Genomic DNA, 23,757 nt, shown 5'->3' with positions numbered 1-23,757 from the left:
GCAGCATTTAACAGCAGACACCTGTGTATCTGTGTATGCAAAACTAAGTTAACCACTTCAAAATTATGAATAATAATTAATGTACTCAAAAAACCAGAACTGAAACATGCACTTAACACTGTCTGAACTTTCTATCTTAACCTTAAACTGTTGAAGTACAAGCTCTAAATTACAGATTCTCTACATTTTTCAATATCTAGATATAAAAAGCACAATTTTTCATTCACTCTGAGAAAAGTAAATTCCAGTGTAGCACAGTAACAATGCAGAAAACTGTTACACTGGGCTTACTGAAATCTCCAAATCAAGCAAGGTCTTAGAAACTTCTCAATTTTAGTTTCTTAAGGTTTGAACTGAACTCTACACAAATCCAAGGCAGCTCACAGGAGACTTGGTGGGTTCCAAATTTTGAACTCTATGCAGTGCAGGTAATCTTGCAAACAACTAAGAAACCAACATGAAGTAAGAAGAAAGGCTACAACACTACAATCACAGAAAGGGCCTGAAAGATACCTTCCCTCTATCAAACACAGCCTTAACCTACTCAGAAAAACCAGTGGCATGTGATCTGTCTAATGACAACATTATCCTAGGAAGTGGAAGTAACTGCATGTCTTTGAGGGACATGTCTTCTGCTGGTCACCAACCTGATCTTACTTCTTTAAGCAGGTGAACTCTAGCTATGACTGAGCCTTGACACACCTCTCAAATTTCAATCCTACAAGAGTATAGCAAGGAAAAATGCAAAGTGAGAATCCAACAGATTTTAAAGGCGGGGGGGGGGAAGAGAGAGAACATGTATACATTCAATGAAATAAGAATACCACTTCCTAAGGGTGTTTTGACTATTTTAAAGAAAAGAAATAGTGAACAAACTGTTTCAAGCCTTCACTAAATTGAGTGATATGCACTACATAGAAGCACTTCTGTAAACAACTACTGAAAGCATTTTGGGCATCTCTACTATGTTTCCTAACTTTATGACACAAGCCCCAAAAAACTCCTATCATACGAAATAAATTTGGTCTGTATGGGCCAGGCATCATATATTCCTGGAAAATAAATCACAAGAAACTAAATTAGTCTAATCAATTATAAGAAGACTACAGAGTACTGATTACATCAGTTTTGTGAGTTTCTTTAGTCTACTTCTTAATTTCTCTCTTCCTTATACATAAGCATCATGTATTTAAACAGCATGTTTTATACAACATATCAGCAACTGATATACCAAAAGTGCAATAACTGATTGTCCAGTTTCATGTGCACAGTAAAGAACCTGCCTTTAAGACTGTGTTCTTGTGCTGGTTTAAAATTAGATCCAGCAAGGTATACCTTATCACAAAGACAGACATGGCAGACCTTTCATATTCAAATAACAAAATATGAGCTGTAATTTCTGCACCTGAGAAAAATTCAACATCAAAACTACAAACTGTCAAAAATTCCCTATCACTAAGCACATTACATCAATGCCTACCTCCAAACATAGATTCATACACACATTCTTGTAATGAAGGCATCACTCAAAAGCCCTGAAAACAAGAACTCAAAGCAGTACAGTTCCCAGTTACCTGCCTAGAATTCACAAGAAAGTCTAACGATACTTGCAAGGATGTAACTGGAAAGTCAGATCCCATTTAGTCATGTTCAAATATAGACTGTGAGGATTTAAATAAACCTAAACCAGGAACACAATGAAGACAAAGTGGAAACTGACAACAACTCAGAAATTGTGTCAGTGCCATCCATTTTAATATTCCACATAAGCAGAAGTGCAACAAAAGCTGAATTACAGAACAGAATCCTAATATACTCAATATGAAGGCCTAAGTGATCTTCAGTTCTAAAAATACAATGAAATGTCTATCAGGCAATGAACTAGTGACTAAATATGATACCTATCGAACATGGTGCTCATGCCTTTACTAATCCCTTTTGCACAAATACCTAAAAATTTGAGTCCACAAAGACTAAGGTAGTAAGCTAAAAAAAATGTCAAGAGTAGTAAGAATTAAATAATACAGTTTGTCAGAATGACTTAACATTAATTTCACAATCTATTTATTTCTGTAATTGTACATACACGTTATCAACCAACCACACCAGTAGTGCTAACTTTATTCCGTTTTCAAGTTTTCCCAAAAAAAGCTAAATTATCATTTCTAACAGAGGAGAAAAAGAGACTCTTAATCACACAAGTGTGACAGATGCGCTATGCCAAAAAAAAAAATAAAAAAAGGCTGAAAATCCTAACATTAATTTCTTTTCAGATTGCAGCACTTATTACAAAGTGGTGGACTGCAGCTCTCTGCTTGCTGCAGAAAAAAATTGAGACTGAAAATGCATCACCATTGATGATGACTTAATTCATGCTGACTGAAGCAATATGAAAACTTGACATGATTTTTTTAGCCTTCCTAAATTCAATTTAATTCTATATATCTACACCTAGGTAAAACATACTGTCAATCTGAATTTTTTTTAAAAAAAGCTGATTTATAAAAAAGATTACTAAGAAAGTTGAGCAAGTTTCATTATAGAGAAGAATAAAACTTTATATTAAGATGGAATTAAATTAAGAACTGCATAATGCATTATGCAAAAAAACTGAGCTACTCTTTATATGTCTGTTTAATCAAGTGTACATAGAACTTCAGTCATCAGGAAAGAGGGAGTTAAAATGCCTTTCCATTTCTTTCCTTTCCTTCCCTCTCTAATGAACACCTGCTTGAAAGGAAGGGCTATTAAAAGAGACAGTAGAGTAACAGGAAGGGTAGTGCATTTTGGAGGAAGTCACAGATTCTTCAGTGGGCACAGGGGCTTCGGCTGATCTCCAGGGAAGATAGATTCTCGTTTGTTAGTTGCACTGCTTTCACTGGTATTTATAGCAAGATCAAATCATGAACAGATGTCACTATTTACTGCTCCATCACTCCTGTTATTAGTTATCCTAGAAACTCAAAGAATATTTTGCAACAGTCAGTGTAAATGGTAAGAGATCAAACTACAAAGTCGGAGCAGCATTTCCTTCTGAGCTCAACCCAAATTCAAATTAGTAGATTCTATACAGCAAGGGCATAATTTGAGTTCTCCATCAACTTAATAATGAGCTAGCTCCCTTGGAAGTGGTGGCACTCCCACTGTTGAAAAAGTTTACAGTTTTTGGGCCAAGAAATCAGTTTGAGCTCCTAATTTCTAAGTTCGTAAAATTTAAAAAGAAGCTTATTGGCATCTAACAATCTAAAGATTTGGCACAATCTGTTTTAGCACTAAGTACCTTAGTATACCAAGAACACAGTCAGAAAGGAAAAAGACAGATCACACCTCCTTTATCTGACTAATGCGGTGAACGTGATTTTGTGCCCTTACTGCCACTGTTGTTGTGAGAAACAGCTATACTACAGATCTCCCAGGTGAATAGCAAACCATGAAAAATCCTCACAGCAAAGTTATTAAAACCTGAGTTTTGGAATCAAAGCATGAGGCTTGCAGAAAACTGAAAAAACAACCCCAAATCCGGGGTACATATTTCTACCATTTCCTCAATAATCTCATTTATAGTTGTGGGTATACAGCTATATCCATGGCAACAAAATTAATTTTATGCAGGCAGCAGTGGCACCCTGAAAATATTAACCACCAATTTTGTTGTCTGTCAGTTTATCACCAGCTAGTCAGTACTTTAAATATTTGGAAGTTGAAGAGGAAAACTTTCTACTTACCAACACAAAATGTTACTTAGTAATTTCTGTTCTTTTTGAGTCCAAATATATTGTGCTGATCACATACATAACAGAGTGTGTTAAGCAAAACATGATTTTTATAACAGTAAGACTTACCAATCCACTTAAGGCTAAAATCCAGATGTAGGAACCAGAGGTTAAGAGCTAGAAGACAAGAGCAGAGATTAAAATTTTTATTTTACAAAGTTGTTGCTATATGAACCATAAGTTGCAATATGATATAGGTTATGCACTCATCATGACAATGGGGACATCAGACTTTTACCTCTGTTAAAATTCAGTTTAACATTAAAAAAAAGAAGTATTCCAGAAGCAGCAAGTGGAAAAAACACAGCAATCCAACAATTGTTCTCCTTCTACAGAACAATACATTTTATTTTCATATAGCTTACTAAGTATAACAGGATGTCAGTTATAGGCAGCACAGAAAAACAGGTCTGAAAGGCAGACTGAAGCAAAGGAAATGACTCAGCAGCAACAGGAGAAGAGTTCCAAGCAGGCAGGCACTCCAAGTGAAGCTCTCAAACAGTCACATGCAGACTAAGCACAAGCATCAAAATTAAAGAAACAAAGTTCTTACCCAGCGACATATTTGCTGACATGAAATCACAGAAATAAGTCAGAGTAAATTTTTTTAAAAATCCTGATAAGTCAACATGGCAGCCCATTGTTTCAAACCAACTATGTGACTAATCACCTGGAGAAGCTTATTACCAACTGGAAAAATGGACTGAAAATGGTTACTAAAATGTTTCTGCATGATGCTGACTGAATCAGGAGAACACCTTCCCTCTAGATTTCCGACTACGGAAAGAGTGATTGAGATAAGGGCAGAGTTTACAAACGAGGAGAAGGCAAATGAGTCTTCCCTCAGCCCGTGTGTGACGGCAGCAGCTGTTCAGCACTCAGCAGGGGAGATCCTGCAGAGATACGGGGGTCAGTGACAGCACTGATCTGCACTGGAGGTGCTGTGCCTACGAGAGGTAAAGGCAAAAGGCATGATGGAAAACAGGTCACACAACACCATGGCTTTCCAAAAGACTGCAATTATAGTGGAACGGATGAGTTCAGAAGAGAGGAAACCAGATTTTTAAAAGATCAAGAAAATAAGGTGCTGGAGCAGAAAGTGAAGGAAACCAAAGGCTGAACAAGAAAGAGGATGAGTGAAATGTTCACGTGCAGCACAAATCAATATTCTGAAACTGACTACTTAGTCTAAAATAGTCTTTACCACACTCCACGTAACTATGGTGTTTTCCCCATGGCTAGTGCCAGAGCTACTTTTGAATCCCTAGAATATATAGAAGTGAGCCTAATTTCTCATAAATTTGCTCACCTCCTATTTCATCATTCAGGTTGTGACACAAGTGTCCATTCATTTCTAGGCTGCTGGGGTTTGGGGTTTTTTATTTGTTTTTTGAATAATTAATGGCTTTCTATACCAGGTAGCTATATTTTTCCGGTCATATTTTACAGAATACTACATGATGTTGCTGTGCTCTATGTTACACTATTCTAAATTACCTGTCACATGGTAGTGCATGATATACAAATAAGATTAATCTATATAAAAGTGAAATTCAGCCAAAACCTTGATTATTTACTAGTCTTACCATAAAAAATACTGTAGTCTACAGCTTTGTTTGAACTCTAATAGACAAGGGAAAAATGAGAAAATTCAGGAATATAAGCAAACTAGAAAGGTGAAAGATAAAAATGCTTTAGGATCAGGTTCCATTTTAATCTCTTTCCATCTAATTCATTTTACCAACAACAACAAAAAAAAACAAACTGCTGAATTGTATATTTTATTTTCCCATGTAAGACAAGGTAAGAACAGATCACTTGCTCAACACTTCAGCATACTAGAACCTCATGTTTCTCCCTGTTTTAGCTGAGGGATAGTTAATAGCTAAATGTATGCTGAATCATGCACACGGAAGCATCAAAATTCATAGACAAACAGAAATACTAACTACTACATTATTAGTTTATTAAAGGATGAACAATCAAGTACATACCATACCTGTAAACCCAGTATGTAGACCAGAGACTTGTTTGTGATAGAAAAGTGGCCCAATACTTGTGTCACCTGCACTCTTGGAATGGAGGAATAAAATGGAACAAACAGCGCAAACACAGGACCCAAGCTGCAAAAAGAAAGATACAGATGGTTATAAGAATGATACTAGCAACACAAGTGTCAAACAGTCAAAAGGAGTTAATTTTAAGTACATAACAATCAAAATGTTACACCACCTGGCAAACAAAGGTCTCCCTTGGGAACCAACACTAGATAACTTGTGCCACTCCAGGTAACAGATTCATTAGCAAATAAGAACAAGTGACAAAAAGTATTTTATTCCCAAATGTTTACAACTGGAGGCAGAAGAGAAGGCAACATATTTCATCTAACAGCAGATTCTTTCTATAAAGCACAGCACACAACAAGAACAGCAGTAATCTCCTGCATAAGAACAAAACTTCTATGATTCAAACAGACAAATGGTAAGGATTTCACCTTTCCCAAAAGATTAAGGAAACCAATTTGCTTCTGAAGCTAAGTTGCTGGTATTTACCCAGACTTAAGGTGTTAGAATATTGCCAATAGAATACAGTATCCAAGATGGCAATACTGGCAGTTTAACATCACTTTGAAAATTACTTCCATGGCCCTACAAATAAAATTTCCTTTAGGGTCCTCATCCTAATCACAAGTGTTTTTTAAGTTTTTAAAGCACCAGTGCAAGGAGATTCATAGAATCTGACTTCAAGCCCTTTGTAAAATGACCAGACGCCTATTTTGATCTTGTGAACATGAACTAGTGCATGTCATACAGACACCAAATTTTGCATACAATCCTTTTTATACAAATAAAATACACCTGTATAAATACACATAACATATTCTTGAAATAAACTGGAATTATTTAAGTTGTAAGAGTCAAAATGCTATAAGAAAGCAACGTACAAAAATTTATCTGAAGTTACTCCACTGTAGACAATACTCACTGAATAAATCAGGTTTTATAAATGAAGATAGAAGAAAAACAAAGAGAAATATCTTTTCATTTCTTAGAAAAGTAATTTTAAATTATTTCTTTTTACTCTGACCAAACTGACTGACAGAATACCACAACTGTGGCATGCTTTTCAGGTTTTATTGATCCTGTGATAAACAGCAACTCAGACACAGAGAGTGCACTCAATCATAAAATGGGAAAGTACAATACGGAATTTCCCAAGACGGCAAGTGCATTTTAAAAATAGATTAGAGAATGCTAAGAGGTTCCCTAAATGCTAGTATTCACCATTTATGTTAACAGAGACCACAGAAAGCACCACTCCAGTTCAGAGTAGTGAACAGCTTAACTCAAAGTCCAGTGTCTGACACTGCTCAACACCCAACAACCTAGAGGAGCTGGAGGAAACTTAGCGATGGGCCTTTTATCCTAAAACATTAGGTATATAAGTACCACAGAGGAATGCTCCTAAGGGCATAGGTGTTTAGTTTTAAGACAGAGTTCACATCTAACATAAATATTATATTACCCAAATATCCATTCAGGTATCTCTTCTTTTTTTTTAATTTTAAAACTTGTGCCCTTCAAAATGCTGTGTGAAACTCAAATGTACAGGCAACTCCACAGTGTGAAAATTAATTCCTATTATTTTAAACTTTCACCCTCAACTTTCTTTATATAATCCTGTACTTTGAAAATTTCCTTTAACATTTTCTGTTGCCTTCAGTATTTTCAATAGTTTACTTATGCCTTTCTTTAGAATCTCTATATGGGGATGCTGCTTACCTACAGCAGGTCTATTGGAGAAGTTATCCAGATAATAGTACTAGAATATGACTGACACAGTAAAGTACAGCAAAAGGATGGTTAAGGAAAATGTGGACCCATTGGTGAAAAAAGGAGGCCAGTGACAAAAGACAAGAAAAAAGCCAGTGTGGACCCGATACTTTCTGAGGCTGAAAATTTGCTAGCTCTTCCCAAGGGAAATTTTTCAACAGTTTTCTTTTTCCCAAAACAAGCTTGTGTAAATGATATCCCTTTCCCATAACAAGAGGTGTTGTTTGCTATTTCTGTTACTTAGCCAATGGGAGAGGTGTCAGCGCTACAGACCAATAATGTGCCTTCTTAGCACAGCATGTTATAAAAGGGCTGAACAAATTGTAAATAAAGCCTTCTGGTTCCTACTGCCTTCTGACTGGAGTCAAGCATCTTTTATTTTGTGTCCTACTGCAACAAGTCAAGGCACTCAATGTCTTTTTTGGGTCAGTTTTCACTGGTTAGTTTTGCCCTCAGGCCTTGCAGGTCCCTGAACCTCCTGTGGGACTGGAGCAACACCTGCTGTAAAGGAAGACATTTTGGAGGCTCTTGAGCCCAACTGATCATACAGGAGGCAAAAGCACCAGATAGGCTGTACCCCAGGGTTCTGAGGGAGGTGGCCAATGCCATGTCACTGAATCATCTTCGTGACTATGGCAGGTTCCTCATGACTGGGTAATTGCTAATGTCACACCCATCCTCAAGGAGGGCAAGAAGAGGATCCAGGTAGCTACAAGTCTCACATCTATCCTTGGGAAAGTTACAGAGCAAAGCTCCTGGAACCCATTGCTACTTATACGATGGAAAAAGCAGCTGCTAATATCCCATATGGATTTACCAAGAGTGACTCTGGTGCTGTGGATAAGGAAGGGGAAGATGGCAAATGTTGTACATTCTGACTTTAGAATAGCCTTTGACTTGGTTTCCTCTTCAGTCTTTAAAGAAAAACAAGGGAGATACACACTGTATAAGCAGATTTGAGGGAATCGGGCTGCATTGCTGGACTCAGCGGGTTCTGATCAGCAGCACCAACTTTAATGGCAACCACTTACAAGCAGCTTCCCTCAGGGATCCATACTGGGATGAACACTATTTATTGTCCTTATTAAACAACATGGATGACAGGACAGAGTGCACTGCCAACAAGCTAGTCAGTGAAATCAAACTGGAGGGAGCAGTCAATACTTTGGAGAGCAGGACCACATTCAGCTATTCCTTGATGTACCTGAGAAAAGGGCTGACATTAGGAATGTTAGGGAGTTCAACAGAAATAACTGTGGAGTCTTCCATCTGGGTTGGAACAACCTTGTGCAGTGGCATAGACTGGCTAGAAAACAGATTTGCAGACAAGGAGCTGGAGAATCCTTTGGCCGTTAGTCAGCCTTTGAGTGTCACTTTATCCTTCCAGGAAAGGTCAATCACATACAGAGCAGCCTGTGCTATCATCAGGCCAAGAGAAGTAATTGCTCAGCACTTCCAAGCCTAAACCTGAATCATTGTGTCCACTTTTGGGCTCCATGCTTCAAGAAAGTATTAATATACTGGAGCAAGTCTAGATGGGGTAATGACAGTCCAGTAATTTACCAGGCTGCCCAGGGCTACAATCTCCATCTCCAGAGATACAGCCTGGACACACAGCCCAAAATAACCCATTCTTGTTGGACATGTCTTGAACACAGAGTTGAACTGGATGACTGCCAGAGATCCTATCAAACCTAAGCTACCCTACTGTTCCATGAATAATCAAATGCCTTACTCCTGAAGCTCATGATCACTGGAGGAATTTCTGTTTCTGTATTTCATTAGACAGGTACAAACACCCATCCACATACTGTAAATAAAAGGACTGGCTCTTAACTCTTTTAGTTATTAGTTAATTACTCTAGTAATTAGTTAATAACTCTTTTAGTTAATTAGTTTTTTTTGGTAGCATATATCAGATTCAACATCTACAAGAGGAAAAGATAATCTTATTGAAGGACTACTTCAGCGTTTTCTTTTCCTTCACTTCTTTCTTATCCTTTTGGTTTTGCTTTCCCTCTCATCTCTTTTAGTCACCTTTCCTGTGCTTTCTCTTCTTTGGCAGACACCTTTGCCCCAGCCCTCTGTTCATTATACATTAGAATGTCAGGAACATCCTTTTATGTGGCATGATTAACTTCTACTGGGAATCTGTGATGTCTGTGTGCAAAGAAGGGCTATAGACACAAGCATATTCTGACTCTGAACTGAGTTTTTGCCTGCTTCATATTTAGGAAGTTAATTTTAGTCATGTGCACTAGAAAATGCAATTTGCAAACAAACCAGAAAACTCTAAAACCTGAAAACTGAATTCGAGAGTTTGAACATTCCACATGGATACCATGTCCATCTCAAAGATGCACTATAGTAGCCATCTCTACAATAGTTATATCCTCATTTTGAAGAGCATGTTAAATTTCAACATTTGAAGTGAAACAGAAACACAGTAACCAGATAGGAACATTCTACATAATTTGAATTGATGAGATTGATTTTGTACAAAGAAAGAAAGAAAAAAAAAAAAGAAAAAGACACACAGAAACAATATCCTAGAAAAAAATAAATCAGATATGTAAAAATTACTGTTAGAGAAGAAAAAAATCAGGGGCAAGTACATCTTATAAGAGAAATTCACTGTTTAAAGTCTAAAATGGAGACTATTAAATTAAGATTAAAATAAAGCATTAACACTAACAAATATAAGCACAAAAGAGGGAAAATGGTTCTAAAATGCATGAACAAAGGGTTAGAAAGCTAAATAAATGTAGCTTCTGCAAAAACACTTGCTGTTGTCACTAGAAGTTCTGTGAGATTAAGTTTGCAGAAATAACTTCTTTTATTCAGAATGACTCACTACAATTACTAACTGCGGTGCTGTGTTTTTCTTCATTCAAGTTCTTCAAAAAAACATTAAACTGACAAATTCACAACCATGTATTTTGGGGGGGACTAAAAATATCACTTATAGAAACAGCTGCAGATAATACAGGCACGCAAACAGTGCACTTGCAATTCAAGTTACTAAGTCATTTCAGTGACCTGCCATTCTACAGTCAGTCCAAACACTGCCATATTACACTTAAAGTGCCAGCCTTTATTCTGAACATGCTAAATATTCACAATAACATTCCTTAAAATTAAGTAATTCCGTGGAATGTGACCACCCTTGATGGTTGTGTTCCTCTGCCTGGTGGAGCCCTGGACTCAAAGGACCCACCTACTGCACCCAACCCGTTCACTACACATGAGCAGGACACCCCATTGCCTGAGGTCTCTCAATAGCAGCAAAAGCATTAGGCTTTTTTACCCAATACTCACTAGCTTACATGAATGCAGAGAAAAGTAAAAAAATGCATCTGGAGGTGAAAAGAAAGGTTCCTCCTGTCCATGGAAATCTCTGCAGAATCTATTCATTAAAATTTGAGACTAACCATATAACCAACACTTAACAATCCTCTCATGAAGGCAGAAGTCAGACATCTATCCTAAAGTAAGCTTTAGTTTTTAACGCCAAGACTATCCAACAATTACTTTTGTAACCTGCCAGGTTACATGTTACTCACCTTGCCTGCCAAAAGCTGAACAGGGTTTGCACATATATGGTAAACACAAATGTATGGCTGCATATATACAGTAAACATAAACACCTTCTGACACACAGCCATTTTTAAATTTAAATGTTCAAATCCTGGAACAGTCAAACAGAATACTGGATCAACAGCAGCTGTATTAGAACCAAAAACAAATCACTGGAAGAATAAACAGTGAAAGAATGCAACCTGTACCATTGAGCTCAGGCAATTAGCATCACATCATGCTAGGCTGGATTGGTAGCTAATACACCAAATAATAATACATGAGTGACTCAAAGGATACAATCTAGTACTGTATCTTAATCAAAGGAAGGCAATATTTTATCAGATTAAAGCAGGAAACACATACTGGTGTTGTTTTATAATGGTAACACAATTCTGAAAGAAATATTTCCTTTAATAAGAAGCTGGGGTACTAATGTCAGCTCTTGAGCTGACATGTCTGTGTATATCAAAATTTCCCATTTCTACAGCAGACTTCAGGTGCTGGACAACCCACACTGTGGTATTACTTTGCGTACATATGAAGCAAGTTCCCTGTGCAATTTCCCTTTAAACAGTCCTGAATTCTCATCACTTCATTTAAAGTGATTATACTTTGATGAAGCTGAATAATTAAAAAATTATTCAAAAACAAGTAAGGAAAAAAATCCAGAATAAGACTGGTAAGTTCTCCCAAAGAATTTCTGAATGTGGTGTTAGAAGATGAAGGCTCCATTAAGACTGAGAAGCTGAAAGCCCTAGACAGAGCCCTTCAGATCTTTGGCATCTTAAGGGGAATCAAGTCATGTGTACAGTGGGAGTTCAACAACAGAAAAATCACTGTACAGCATCAACCAAGTGCTCCAAGTAAGTACAAAAGTAGCTCACAAGGCTCTATGTTCTGCTATAGAAAAAACATTTCCTATAATACAAATTAACTTTGCCATTACTGCATTTGAGGCTTTCTGATGAGATGGACATGTTAGTAGAGATCCTATCTCTCTACACACATTCACCACTGCAATGTCAGCCAACACCTATGCTGTGAACACAGCCCTAAGATTTCCAAAAAGGCATCCTACAATCTGCATGGGTTGGACCCGCCAAAAATAGCCTTATCATGCCTTGTCGGTTGTTTAAAATCAGGCCACTAAATGAGGTCATGAAACAGTCCTTTGCAGTCATGAATGATCAGTATCAGTTTTTGGGGAAAATCCCAGGTAACTCTCAACCACAGCCTCAAACTGCAAACGAAAGGATTTTCCATCTATCTCTGATCTCCAAATCCCTCTTAACAAACACACAATTTCACTCATACATTAAAAGTTCTTCACTCAGAAACAAGGTTTTTTCAGGGACAAATGGGTTAATCCACAATTTGACATCCCATTCTTTTCCTACTCCCTAGCCACTCCTTGTCAATATTATTTTAGGGGAATCAGATTTGTGCTTTAGAAGCTTTTTATCTTTCATGTGTTTACCTTACATTTTTCATTATTATAATTATTGTTATTACTATAATTATTATAATTATTAAAACTGCTTAAGATGTAATAAACAGCTTGCAAAGGCAGACATTCTTACTAATCTCTCAAAGTCCCAGAGTTCTTTAACTCCTTCATATATTTTTGAAAGGCATTTCTGTAAATCCTCATCATTATGATACTAAAACCATGCTGGGAATGTCCACGCATCTGGGTATGTCACTTTTGAGGTTTCCTCATGCTGCATCAGATCTCATCGGTAAGAAGTTTTAAAGCACGTTCTAATCACTCAGCTTTTTGCTGTAAACTAGGGTATTTTTAAATGCAGATGGCATATAAACAAAGTTTCTCACATATGAGAGGGATTTTAGTTGGTCAACAGTTAGTTAAGTAAACCTCTGGGTAAAGTCCCTTCCGCAAAAGTCAGTAATTCGTAACTTCAGGAGGGAGGGGGAAGTGTTTCAAATTACTCTCTTTGAGCAGACTAATTGCAAAAGGATCAAAAAATAGATGCTTTCACATCCCATAAAGCAGTAGGCAGCAAATCAAGACCGACATACAAACAGCGTAGGGTTTTCAGAAGCACTTGAAAGAAAACCTACCCCTCCCACAAAAGACGTAATCACTCTCGAGAACAATGTGCAAGAGTAAACCTTCGCAGTCAAGCCCATCCTGTTAATGCCCTGAACTGCACAGAGGATCCAAGAAGCTACAAAGATGTAAGTACAGAAAAGAACTAACTTTTTACTTTTTTCCTTTGCCACTCAGCAACAGCAAACAATACCAAAAATATTCCCTTTTTTGCATTATACTGGATATTTTCATACGGTAGTAAGGATAAATGATCTTTGTATGGGAAAGGTCCATGGAAGAAATTCTCTGATATTTTATATTTCCATATTAATATGCTGCTAGTTAGTTTCCACTTAAAGGATCTGTTGATCTACAGCATCAGCAAGTTATTCCAACTCCTTTCTTATAATAAAACAGCCTTCTGACAACCACAGGGAAACATTTCATACTGACTTAACTTAGACAATTTTTTAGCAACACTAATTTAAACTATACTAATGCAGAAATAACTGCTGTAGAAGTGATAAGGAATGCACTGAAGCTCTAAAGTCACTGAACCTCACAGAATAATAGTAAGAGAGAGCCTTAAAACAAATCCATACCGTGGTTGTGAATGCATAGCCTGCTCTTATCACATATGCTCCCTGTCGATGAAAACAGCCTTCATTATCAGCTCGAAAACTCCTCACTCTTCTCGCGTCTGAACATTGCAATAGAGCATTTTAAGAATTCAAAGCTTTATGAGCTAATTCCTCTTTTAACTTCTAGTGCACATTTCTTCTGAGGTTTTTAAGAAGGCTTTCTTCTTCTGAATTGCAATGACCAAACATCTTTCTCCTTATTACTGATCTTTGTGCCACAAAGCTGAAGAAATATTTCAAGTGCTATGATTTTTATATACCTTCCCAATTTAAAAGGATACATTTTTCCTATTACACTGGCAAAACAAGACAGACTGTTGAACAATCTGTCTCTGAGCACAGAATACAAGAAATCTGTCCAACATTTTCATTGCTGCTCCTGAAGAGACAAGGGGATTGAAAATTTACCTGGCAATTAGTCTTTAAGAGCTCAAATGTCATTCCTTTCCAGTCAAAAGACTCAGAAGCACGTATAGAGAATAATAAACTTAATATAGAAGCTGTAAACCCTAAAATTAAATACTGTACCTGTATGGGTTTCATACAACTCAGAAAAAATCCCAAAACTCAAAAGGGTGTGCGTGTCTTCTGGTACTAAAATACAAATCCTCATTTGACTACTTTTTTATTCTGCTGAGAAGAATGTAATTTTCAGTGGCTCACACTTTTATTTTTCTTGTTTGCTCTAGTTTTAGGCTCTCTCCTTTTTACATTTAGTATACTTAAACAAGTATAAACTGAAGGGAAGTTAATCATCTTAGCATCAGCAGAGCTCTTCACATTAGTATATGTTTTTGGCAGATATTATTTATGTTAGACAGTTCTCACTTTTTATAGAACAGATCACCCTTGTAAAGACAAATCCAACAGATAAGAGCAGGGTGTACCCTAGAAAGGACTTCCACTTTTACTTTAAAAAGTTATGCAGCATTTCAATTCAACTTCTTTTATTTCCATCTCACTTACTGTAATTTCTATTATTTTTTAGCACCAAATATAACTGTCATACAACAACTCTCATGCAAAATCTACAGCAACAGACAAAAGTAGGACCAGAGATCCCACAGTCTTGTGCACTTGCATATTCTGTTAAGCAGCTAAAGAATATTCTAATTCTTTAAAGTCACTGTTAAGACTTCAAATACATATTTGGGATTCTCTGATGTGTGCATTACAAATTTGTGTTTACTATGCAAACAAATTTGGTTCTATACCAAAGAGGAATAAAAGCACTAGCCTAGAAACTCTCTCATCAAAATTAGCTGTGGGTTGTGACCTGAGGACCCAATCTTCAGGTCATCAGGCTGACTTACCAGACTTTGGAACACAAAACTCAACAACTTCTGAAAAAAATTAACATAAACACTAGAAGCTTATGAGTGTTAAAATGTTAGAAAGGCAGAGGAAGCTTTAGGACATGCCTGTCTCTCACCTCAGCTTTTATTAAACTAAATGCAGTCCCCAGCTGCCAGTCCACATACCATGTTATATGTTATTTCTATCTTTAAAAAGCATTCTATTATGCAACTTTTAAATACTAAATACTTTAATATTTAATATTAATATAGAAGAACACACTTTTAAATATGCACAACTTAGTAGAAACAAACCATCTTTTAAACAGAGGAAACACTCCACAATAAAAATCACCTGTACAGTAAAACAGAAATACAAACAGTAAATATGACTGGTCAACAGAAAAAAATAATGTTGAGATTAAGGAAAAAAATTAAACCTGCAGAAACACAACTGTATGTTTCCGATCTTCTACTGTTCTAAAACGATGTAAGACCTACACAGATTTTATCTGTAGAAGACTGTAAGATCAGTGAATCTTGCAGGGAAGAGAAGTCTCTTTCCTGATCATTCCTTTAAAATAATTTACACTCTTTATGCACAGAAAAACAACATTAACCTCCAACATGATTTGTTAAAGAAATATTGTCCGGCTCACAGTGATTAAACCAGACTACGTATAGAGAGCCAGAAGAGATCTTTCTAATGAACTGCTGTGCTTTTCCAAGAATATAATTAGCATCCTTAAATTAGCAACTGGACAAGGGACAAATGGACCAGTGATTCATCTTCAAAGAACGAAAATTATGAAGAGACACAGAGAAATCACACATTAGATTACAATACACAGTAAAAGCCTTCTACATGTCCCCTGTTCTGCCAAAAAGACAGATGGTGCTCCTCAGCAAAAGCAGGAGATGAGAACAAGAAGAAATTTCATTTACCATACAGAGAGAGCTTTGTACCACTGCTTGCACACAATCCCAACTCATGTAATCTAAGGTGTAACACTGCAAATTCTGGCTAATAGCTTAAGTCTATACTGCTTAACAGTTAAATGTATGTAATATTATGATACTACATAAAAAGCTCATCATACATGAACATGTCTGTGAAGCAGAGCTTTGGATTACACAGTACTTCCAGACTGGAGTCACCATCCTGTTCATCAAATATCTTTTGCTGGGGGGATTAAACACAAAACAAATGTATAAACATAAAACAAATTACTAATGACAGTCAAATGTTTTCACACAACATAAATCTCCTACACAAGCTATTTTTCCTTCTTTGATGAAATTACAATATTGGTTTAGAAAGGCACCTGCACAGATTTCAGACACACTAGATTTTGCAAGAAGCTTGCCATTGTGCTGTGAATTTATTCTCCAGATGTATGCTAGTGCTGTGAAACATCAAGAAGCACAGAGAACAGACTAGCAGCTGCCTAGCTAACAAATCTCAAGAGGTAAAATTTGCTGCTCAGAAAGTAAACGTAGTCTAAGACTTGAAAATGGCAAGGGAAAGAACAATTTAGAACAACCTGCATTGTTTGCAAGCCTGGGCAAAGTATTTAACAGTAAAATTAATTTTAAACTCTCCCAGGCACAACATCCTCACAGGTAAAAGCAGAGAGCAATGGCCATGCCCTTCCACTGGGGATATCCTATGACAGAGTGAATCAGAGAAATACTCCTGGATCACAGTGAAATAACTTACAAACTCCCAGAGGAATGCTACACAACTCTATCTTGCATACATAATCCACTAAGCAGAAAAAACAGGGATGTAGTGGTGAGTTTGTGTCCAGGCATGCTAATACCAAGAGGCATCTGGAACCCCAAGTCCTGTGTGGGACACAGCTGGGGTTATCACAGGATCATTTCACCTTGTGGTGAAATATTTGATAAGCTTACTTTGAATTGCCCAAACCATGTGATTGTGTAAAGGTGAAGAGACCCAATGAAAACACCAATTGCCTATTAATTTTAGAGACATTTAAGTAAGAGACATACACATTTTTTAACAGGGATGTTGACTGACCAAAGACTAGAGTACAAATGGGTAATTTGCTTTCTCTTAAGTTCTCTAAGACAAATAGCACCTTGAAAAATATGCTTTAAATGAAAAGTTGCCATAATTCATATACAATAGCTAAAATAATATAATCTGAACTATATAGAAGATTACATTAAGTAAGGGGTCTGTGCCACTGAGTGTTTATAGACTCAGAAAATGTGAAAACTTGAACAACCTTCTTTACAATACAGATATACAGAGAGTAATTTTCAATACTTTATACCTTAACATTTTGGCATGTAACTCTAAGCCGAAAACATCTGGTACTGTTTTCTAAAATTATTTAATTGGCAAGGGAAATTAATATTATCTTTCTTCCACGTATATACTTCAAAGTAGTATCATTAATACTTGGAAAGCCACTGGAAGGGTCTTTAATCCAGCAATCTAGAAGAGGAAAAGTCTTAGCAGTGATTCTACAGGGTAAATTCATTGGTGCATCTGAATTTGGGGCAGTAAATGGCCATGTTCTCATTCAGTCACACAGCTCATTAAATCAGAGTCATGTCCAGCTCATAGTGTCATAGTCCTGACACCTTTGAGGAAGAAAATGCTATTTTTAATGACGCCCTCTCTAAGATTGCCAAGAAAATGTGAAATACCTGCTGAGGTGAATGGAGTTCATCCAACAACAGATAAGAGTTCAGAAGTACAAAGAAGTTACCACAGCTTAGGTGATTGCACATTATGGTGGATGGTATCAACTTTATCATCTGTTTGGGCCACAAACCAGATAAAATATTGCTCTGTCTCTCTTTTATATTCAGGTACTCTAACATCTAAACACCTTGCTGACTCTCAAAAATGCCCATACATACTTACAAGTAGAGAAAACACTAATACTCATCTACAGCATTGTAAAATGTGTTCCCTACATTACCAGTCAAAATATTTTGGGGATAACAGAGGATCAAAAAGAATACTTTTTACCCTTAGGGCTGACTCCCACAGCAGGCAGAAGAGCCTGCCAAGGAGCACAGCTTGGCTGACTGCACACTGCTCTGCAAGATCCATCCATGAGCTGTGCTCCCCCAGCTTTCTCCTCATCCAATTGTAACCAGTTTGTCCCGGCATGGAATTGCTCCCAATATATATCCATGCTAGCACCATGGATAGACATAAACGCTGTCTCAACTAGGACTCCTCAATATAGCTGCAGTTATATGTGAGGATGAACATCCTATTTTGAACAACAAGTTATAGATTAATTTATTTCATTAAAGATCCAACTTCATAGAGCAAAATTAGGTAACGTGCAATTTATCAAGTTCTACTCTTGATGTAAAAACAACATATTTACTGAATACAGCTTTTTTCCTAAACTATAGTTCAGTATGTATATGTTCTACATTTTACAAATGTTTATGGAAAAACATATGAATGGATGTGACAATTCTGCGCAGTATTTTTGAACCATAACTATTACAAGTTTAAAGCAAAACTCAAATTATGCACTTAACATGCTGTAGCTAGTTACTGTAATTGAACTGTTTATCACAGATCTTAGATTATCCTTTCCTAAATATGTTGACAAGAATATTTTACCTAAATTTCAAGAAAGAAATTAATAGAAGATAGATGTGATGCTGGGAGTGTGAACAAGAATTAGAAGCATTTAAACATGAGAAACAAAACAAAACACCTCACTGACCCATATACAGGCGCCTACACAAACCCACATTATTTTATGCAAAAAGCAGCCTGTTACACTTTGGTAAAACAAAAGCCATCCTAAACACTTCTACAAGGGAAAAGATGGGAGGAAATCACACCAGAACCATCCTCAGGGTAATAACTACTGCATTAATCAATCACACACAACTGCACTACTGCATTTATCAAACACAATAACACCAAGACAGCATGAACAATGCAGAATTAACTAATATAAAATTACTGACATTCTTAAATCTGCACTACAGCTGGAGTTGTTCCCTAATCTGAACTAACAGATTAGTTCTCTTATTCAAGGCACAGAACTCCCACTTCAGATTTGACATACAACCCTGAATGAAGTATTCCCACTCTTGACAGACAGTACTAACTTATTTCACAAATATCTAAGAATCAGAATATTGTACATCTATAAGTCAGAAATCACCCACATATCTTCCCTCCTGTCTATAGAATGCAGCAAACATAGACTTAATGTACTAACTGGAAGTCAAATTTCTACCTTAAACATGCAATGTAACTAATTTACATATTTTGATACACATCATCTCCTATTTGCAGGTTTTCCATTTACAGAGAACCATTATTGTGAACACCCTAAAACAAGCAGGACAATCTCCTCAAATCATAAAAGAAAATACTAAGCTTTTAATGCTTTCACAAGTTAATAAAAGGATAATGAACGCTTTCTAAAATTTGTGGTTTAAATTCCTTAAAACTGAGTGTTATTTCCCAGAAAGACATTTTGTAAGTGCAGCAGGCTATAGTTGCTTGTGAATATTGTGTGTAGAAGGACAGATGCTCAGAAATAATATAGACATGTTAATTAAAAGTACAAGACAGACTCAAAATTCCACTTGCAACAGCTTTTATTTTCAGGTTGTATTCTTTGTTGAAACAGAAGCAATCTTGTCTTGACTGCTGTTTAAATTCATAAATGGTGCCTCGAAGAGGCACCCTTTTGTAGAATAGCTGCCCAAGGAGTAACATGAGACGCCCCATCCTTTCTGAATTTCATGCTTACACTATACAACTGCCAGGTAACAGTAGACCTAGAGAATGTTTGCACTGCAAGCAGTATCACCAGGATGGGGTTCTTTCTATTTCTGAAATTCTGGTGGATCATCTAAAAATATTTTTAAGCTCTCCAATTCACTGCCACTTTGCAACTCTTCTATGCTACTTATGACTGTACAGATGAAACAATTTCTAAAATCTACTAAATTGACAAAGTGCAAATAATTCACCTGCACTATCTCTCTTTAACCAGGTCACTAAAGAGTGATTAAAGTAGTAGCCTTAAGAATTTATGTATGTAACAATATTAGAATTAGATTCCAAAAGCCAATTTTCAAAACTAGAATTAAACAAGTTATTATGGTTGGAATCTATGATCCTCAAGGTCTTTTCCAACCTAAATGAATCTATGATTCTATTATAATGTCAATATTATAAGAATGCTTAGGAAAAAAAGTTTCTCTAAAGAAGTTAAAGCATGACAATGTGAATTGTTAGGAACAAAAATTCCATTAAAATCAACTAAAACACATTTAGAACATTTTGTCTGCTTGTCTGATCCTTGGGGATTTCATTTGATGCTTTATGATGTGGTTTCTTCAGACTCTTTTTTCCCCTCAGGTTGCTTTAAACAGTCTCCCACCTCCTGACCATCTATAGACTTCACTTTCCAAATATGCTATATCCCTGGTTCATTACATTGCCCCCTGTCTGATTTTCTTTATTAGAGAAGCAACTGGGATCAAAACAGAGAAGCCAAAAGGAGGCATCTGTCTGTTTCCAGAGTCTTGAAAAGCATTTCACAGCAATGAAGTTTCATTTCTTTTTTTTTAAGCCTTATTTTGCAACAGAGGCTGTCCACTGTCATGTAGTAGTTTATCTACATTTCTTACAAAATGTTCCCTTCTGCTGTTTTTTTTTTTTTTTTTCATGTTAGGTCTACTGAGCTTCCTTCAACAACAGTGGTTGCAGAAATGGACCTTTCCACAGCCTCTGAGACCAACACTTCCACCTGTGACTTATACGAACACAAAGACACAGCTCGGGTATTACTGTCTGTTTTCTACGGCTCCATCTTGATTCTTGGGGTGCTTGGAAACACCATTGCCCTCACCGTAATTTTTAAAAACAGAAAGAAGATCAACTCCACTACCCTCTATTCAACAAATCTCGTCTTCTCCGACCTGCTGTTCTGCATTGCCTTGCCAACCAGGATAGCCTACTATGCCATGGGATTTCACTGGCCCTTTGGAGAAGCGCTGTGTCGCATCACCGCGCTCCTGTTCTATATCAACACCTACGCAGGTGTGAACTTCATGACGTGCCTGAGCATCGACAGGTTCTTCGCTGTTGTCCACCCCTTCCGATACAAGATCAGAAGGATTAAATATGCCAAGGGCATTTGTGTCTTTGTCTGGTTTCTTGTATTTAGTCAAACTTTCCCATTACTTATACAATCCATGTCACAGGAAGAAAATGAAAGGACTACATGTATGGAATATCCAAACTTTGAGAAAATAGAACATCTACCATTTATACTTCTTGCTGCCTGTTTAATAGGGTACCTTATTCCCCTGGGGATTATTCTATTTTGCTACTCTCAAATCAGCTGCAAACTTTTTCAAACAGCCAAGGAAAATCCACTGACTGAAAAATCAGGGATAAACAAAAAAGCCATCAATACAATCATATTTGTAATTATAGTGTTTATCATTTGCTTTACTCCTTATCATGTTGCAATCATACAGCACATGATTAAGAAACTTCAGCAAGAACCCTCATGCAGTGAAAAGAAAATTTTCCAGAAGTCACTCCATTATACTGTATTTCTGATGAATTTTAACTGCTGCCTAGATCCTTTCATCTATTTCTTTGCATGCAAAGGATACAAGAGAACTGTACTGAAAATACTGAGACGACAAGTGAGTGTATCAATTTCAAGTGCTGCCAGGTCACATCATGAAGAAAGCTCACGTGATGCAGGAGAAACGCAAATGACGGTACTTGCTAAATCTTCCAATGGAAAGCTACCTGAAAAATAAAGTCTGTAATACACCACAGTGGACCAAGACTAAAAATGTAGGGTCCATAGAAAAAAACTCTTACTGCTACCCTACAGCAGCTTAAGTAAAATTCTGTTTCTCAGGATGTCAGGAAATCAAGGAGTGATGGACTGAAAAAGATTTGTCACAGGACAGCAGGAAAACTCAGCATTATAATCCTGCTGTATCCTTTCGACTGATCTCTTATGTTTTCCAGGAAATGAGCGCCATTGTGAATGTTCAGATTCCACTCTGCACATACATATGCCTGGATGTTACCTACTCAAGCAGAGTCAAATCACAGTTTGGACTGAGCACAAACATAGCTTACAATTCAGACCAACTACAACCAGAACATCTGAAAATTTCAAGATTTCTATCTGAGCTCCAATTACAGCAATGGTTTTGTCAGCTCAGTCACAGAGGAAATAAAATATAGAGATAAAATGGACAACTTCTTTGCTCATTTGACTATGACAAGTACTTAGTTTATAGCTCTTTGGAGCACAAATGCCTTATTGGACAATTCATATAGAAAAGATTGTCAAATATAACGCATGAAAAGGTAATGAACCGTTTGGTTCTCCCCGACACTGAACATCTCCTGTATGTTAAATCACCCATCTTCACAAGGTGTGTTATCACTTTATTCCTTTTCCTAAAGGAAAACTTTCCTTTCTAGTGAGTATTGTAAAAAGTCTCCCTCTACTCCTGTTGTACATAGGTTATTTATAAACACAAACTGAAGCAAGAGACTGTAATGTGAAAACTGCACCATTTCAGTTAAAAGAACAGTGATAATAGAGTGTTCTTCAGATACGGACACAAGACAAATGCTTTAGAAACCTGAACAAATGTTCATAGTTGAGACCACCAAAAAGTAAACTAATGGATTAATTTTGATGGTGTGAGATGGCTACCTCTCTTCAAGCGCTGTTTACCTGAGAGATCAACAAATGAGACCAGCAGAATTGGCTGGGAAAGAACATGTTTTCCCATCATGCCTTCATACAGCATATCAGGGATCCCTTCAGGCACGCTGAAATTTGCTCAGGAAATACACCAAATGACTTAAACACATCCTGCTGGAATCAGCTCAATACCAGCTGAGAATCCAGGATGCAAGCCCTGGGTTCCTGCTGATGTGCCCTTCCGTCACGTCTCAGTTTCCTTCCCTACTTTATTCCTGGCCCCTCTATCCTTTCTTTAGTGTTCCATCTTATTAATATGCCTTCACTGGCCAACACAGCTTGGTAACTCAACCAGGAGGTTGTGATGGAAAATTAAAGAATGCCTGATAATCATCAGTAAAAGCTATGCCAGATATCAGATGTTATTTATTTCAGCTGTATCTCTCTCACATTGGGGTTGTACTGGAAGTCAAACAAACATATTACATTTGTCATCTTTGCAATTCCTTCCTTTCTCATATGTTCACCTCTGCCCATCTGCGAATGTGGAAGGATCGTACCTGAAGAGGATTACAAAAACATTAAATTAAGAAATACATTTTTTATGGCAAAGAAACCATAAAAACCCCTGTATTTCATACTACTTAGACTGCCAAAATTGAGTTTCTAATTCTAAAATACTAATTCTCTCTTTTCTAATTCTAAAAGACACTATGCAGCTTCAGAAAAGCAGTGTAAGAAGAAAAACGTTTATCAGGAGAAGTCCTGCTTAATTCTGTATGTTCTAGTGGTTCTCTTCTTGTCAGCTTTTTAAATAAACTATTTTAAAATATTATTTAAGAATGTGTTCCTATTGAAT

At 36.8% G+C, this 23,757-nt stretch overlaps 2 protein-coding genes across 3 annotated transcripts in view; one reads left to right on the top strand and one right to left on the bottom strand.

The window, feature by feature from the left end:
• UBAC2 (UBA domain containing 2) overlaps positions 1-23,757 on the bottom strand; it is an 87,638-nt gene that overhangs the window by 24,495 nt on the left and 39,386 nt on the right. For both annotated transcript variants that reach the window (XM_066313480.1, XM_066313481.1), the window contains exons 5-6: positions 5,773-5,896; positions 3,843-3,890 (exon numbers count right to left, since the gene is read on the bottom strand). In XM_066313480.1, coding sequence (XP_066169577.1) covers positions 3,843-3,890; positions 5,773-5,896 — 172 coding nt within the window. The remainder of the gene's footprint in view (positions 1-3,842; positions 3,891-5,772; positions 5,897-23,757) is intronic.
• On the top strand, positions 13,298-22,441 carry GPR183 (G protein-coupled receptor 183). Its single transcript, XM_066313479.1, has 2 exons — positions 13,298-13,384; positions 20,883-22,441. Coding segments are annotated over exons 1-2 (1,107 nt in total). The 5' UTR covers positions 13,298-13,382; the 3' UTR covers positions 21,988-22,441.

This window comes from Sylvia atricapilla, chromosome 2 (assembly GCF_009819655.1).
Source record: "Sylvia atricapilla isolate bSylAtr1 chromosome 2, bSylAtr1.pri, whole genome shotgun sequence".
Taxonomy (NCBI): Eukaryota; Metazoa; Chordata; class Aves; order Passeriformes; family Sylviidae; genus Sylvia; species Sylvia atricapilla.
Note: the sequence above shows the minus strand (reverse complement) of the source record. Positions and strands in the feature narration are given on the sequence as shown.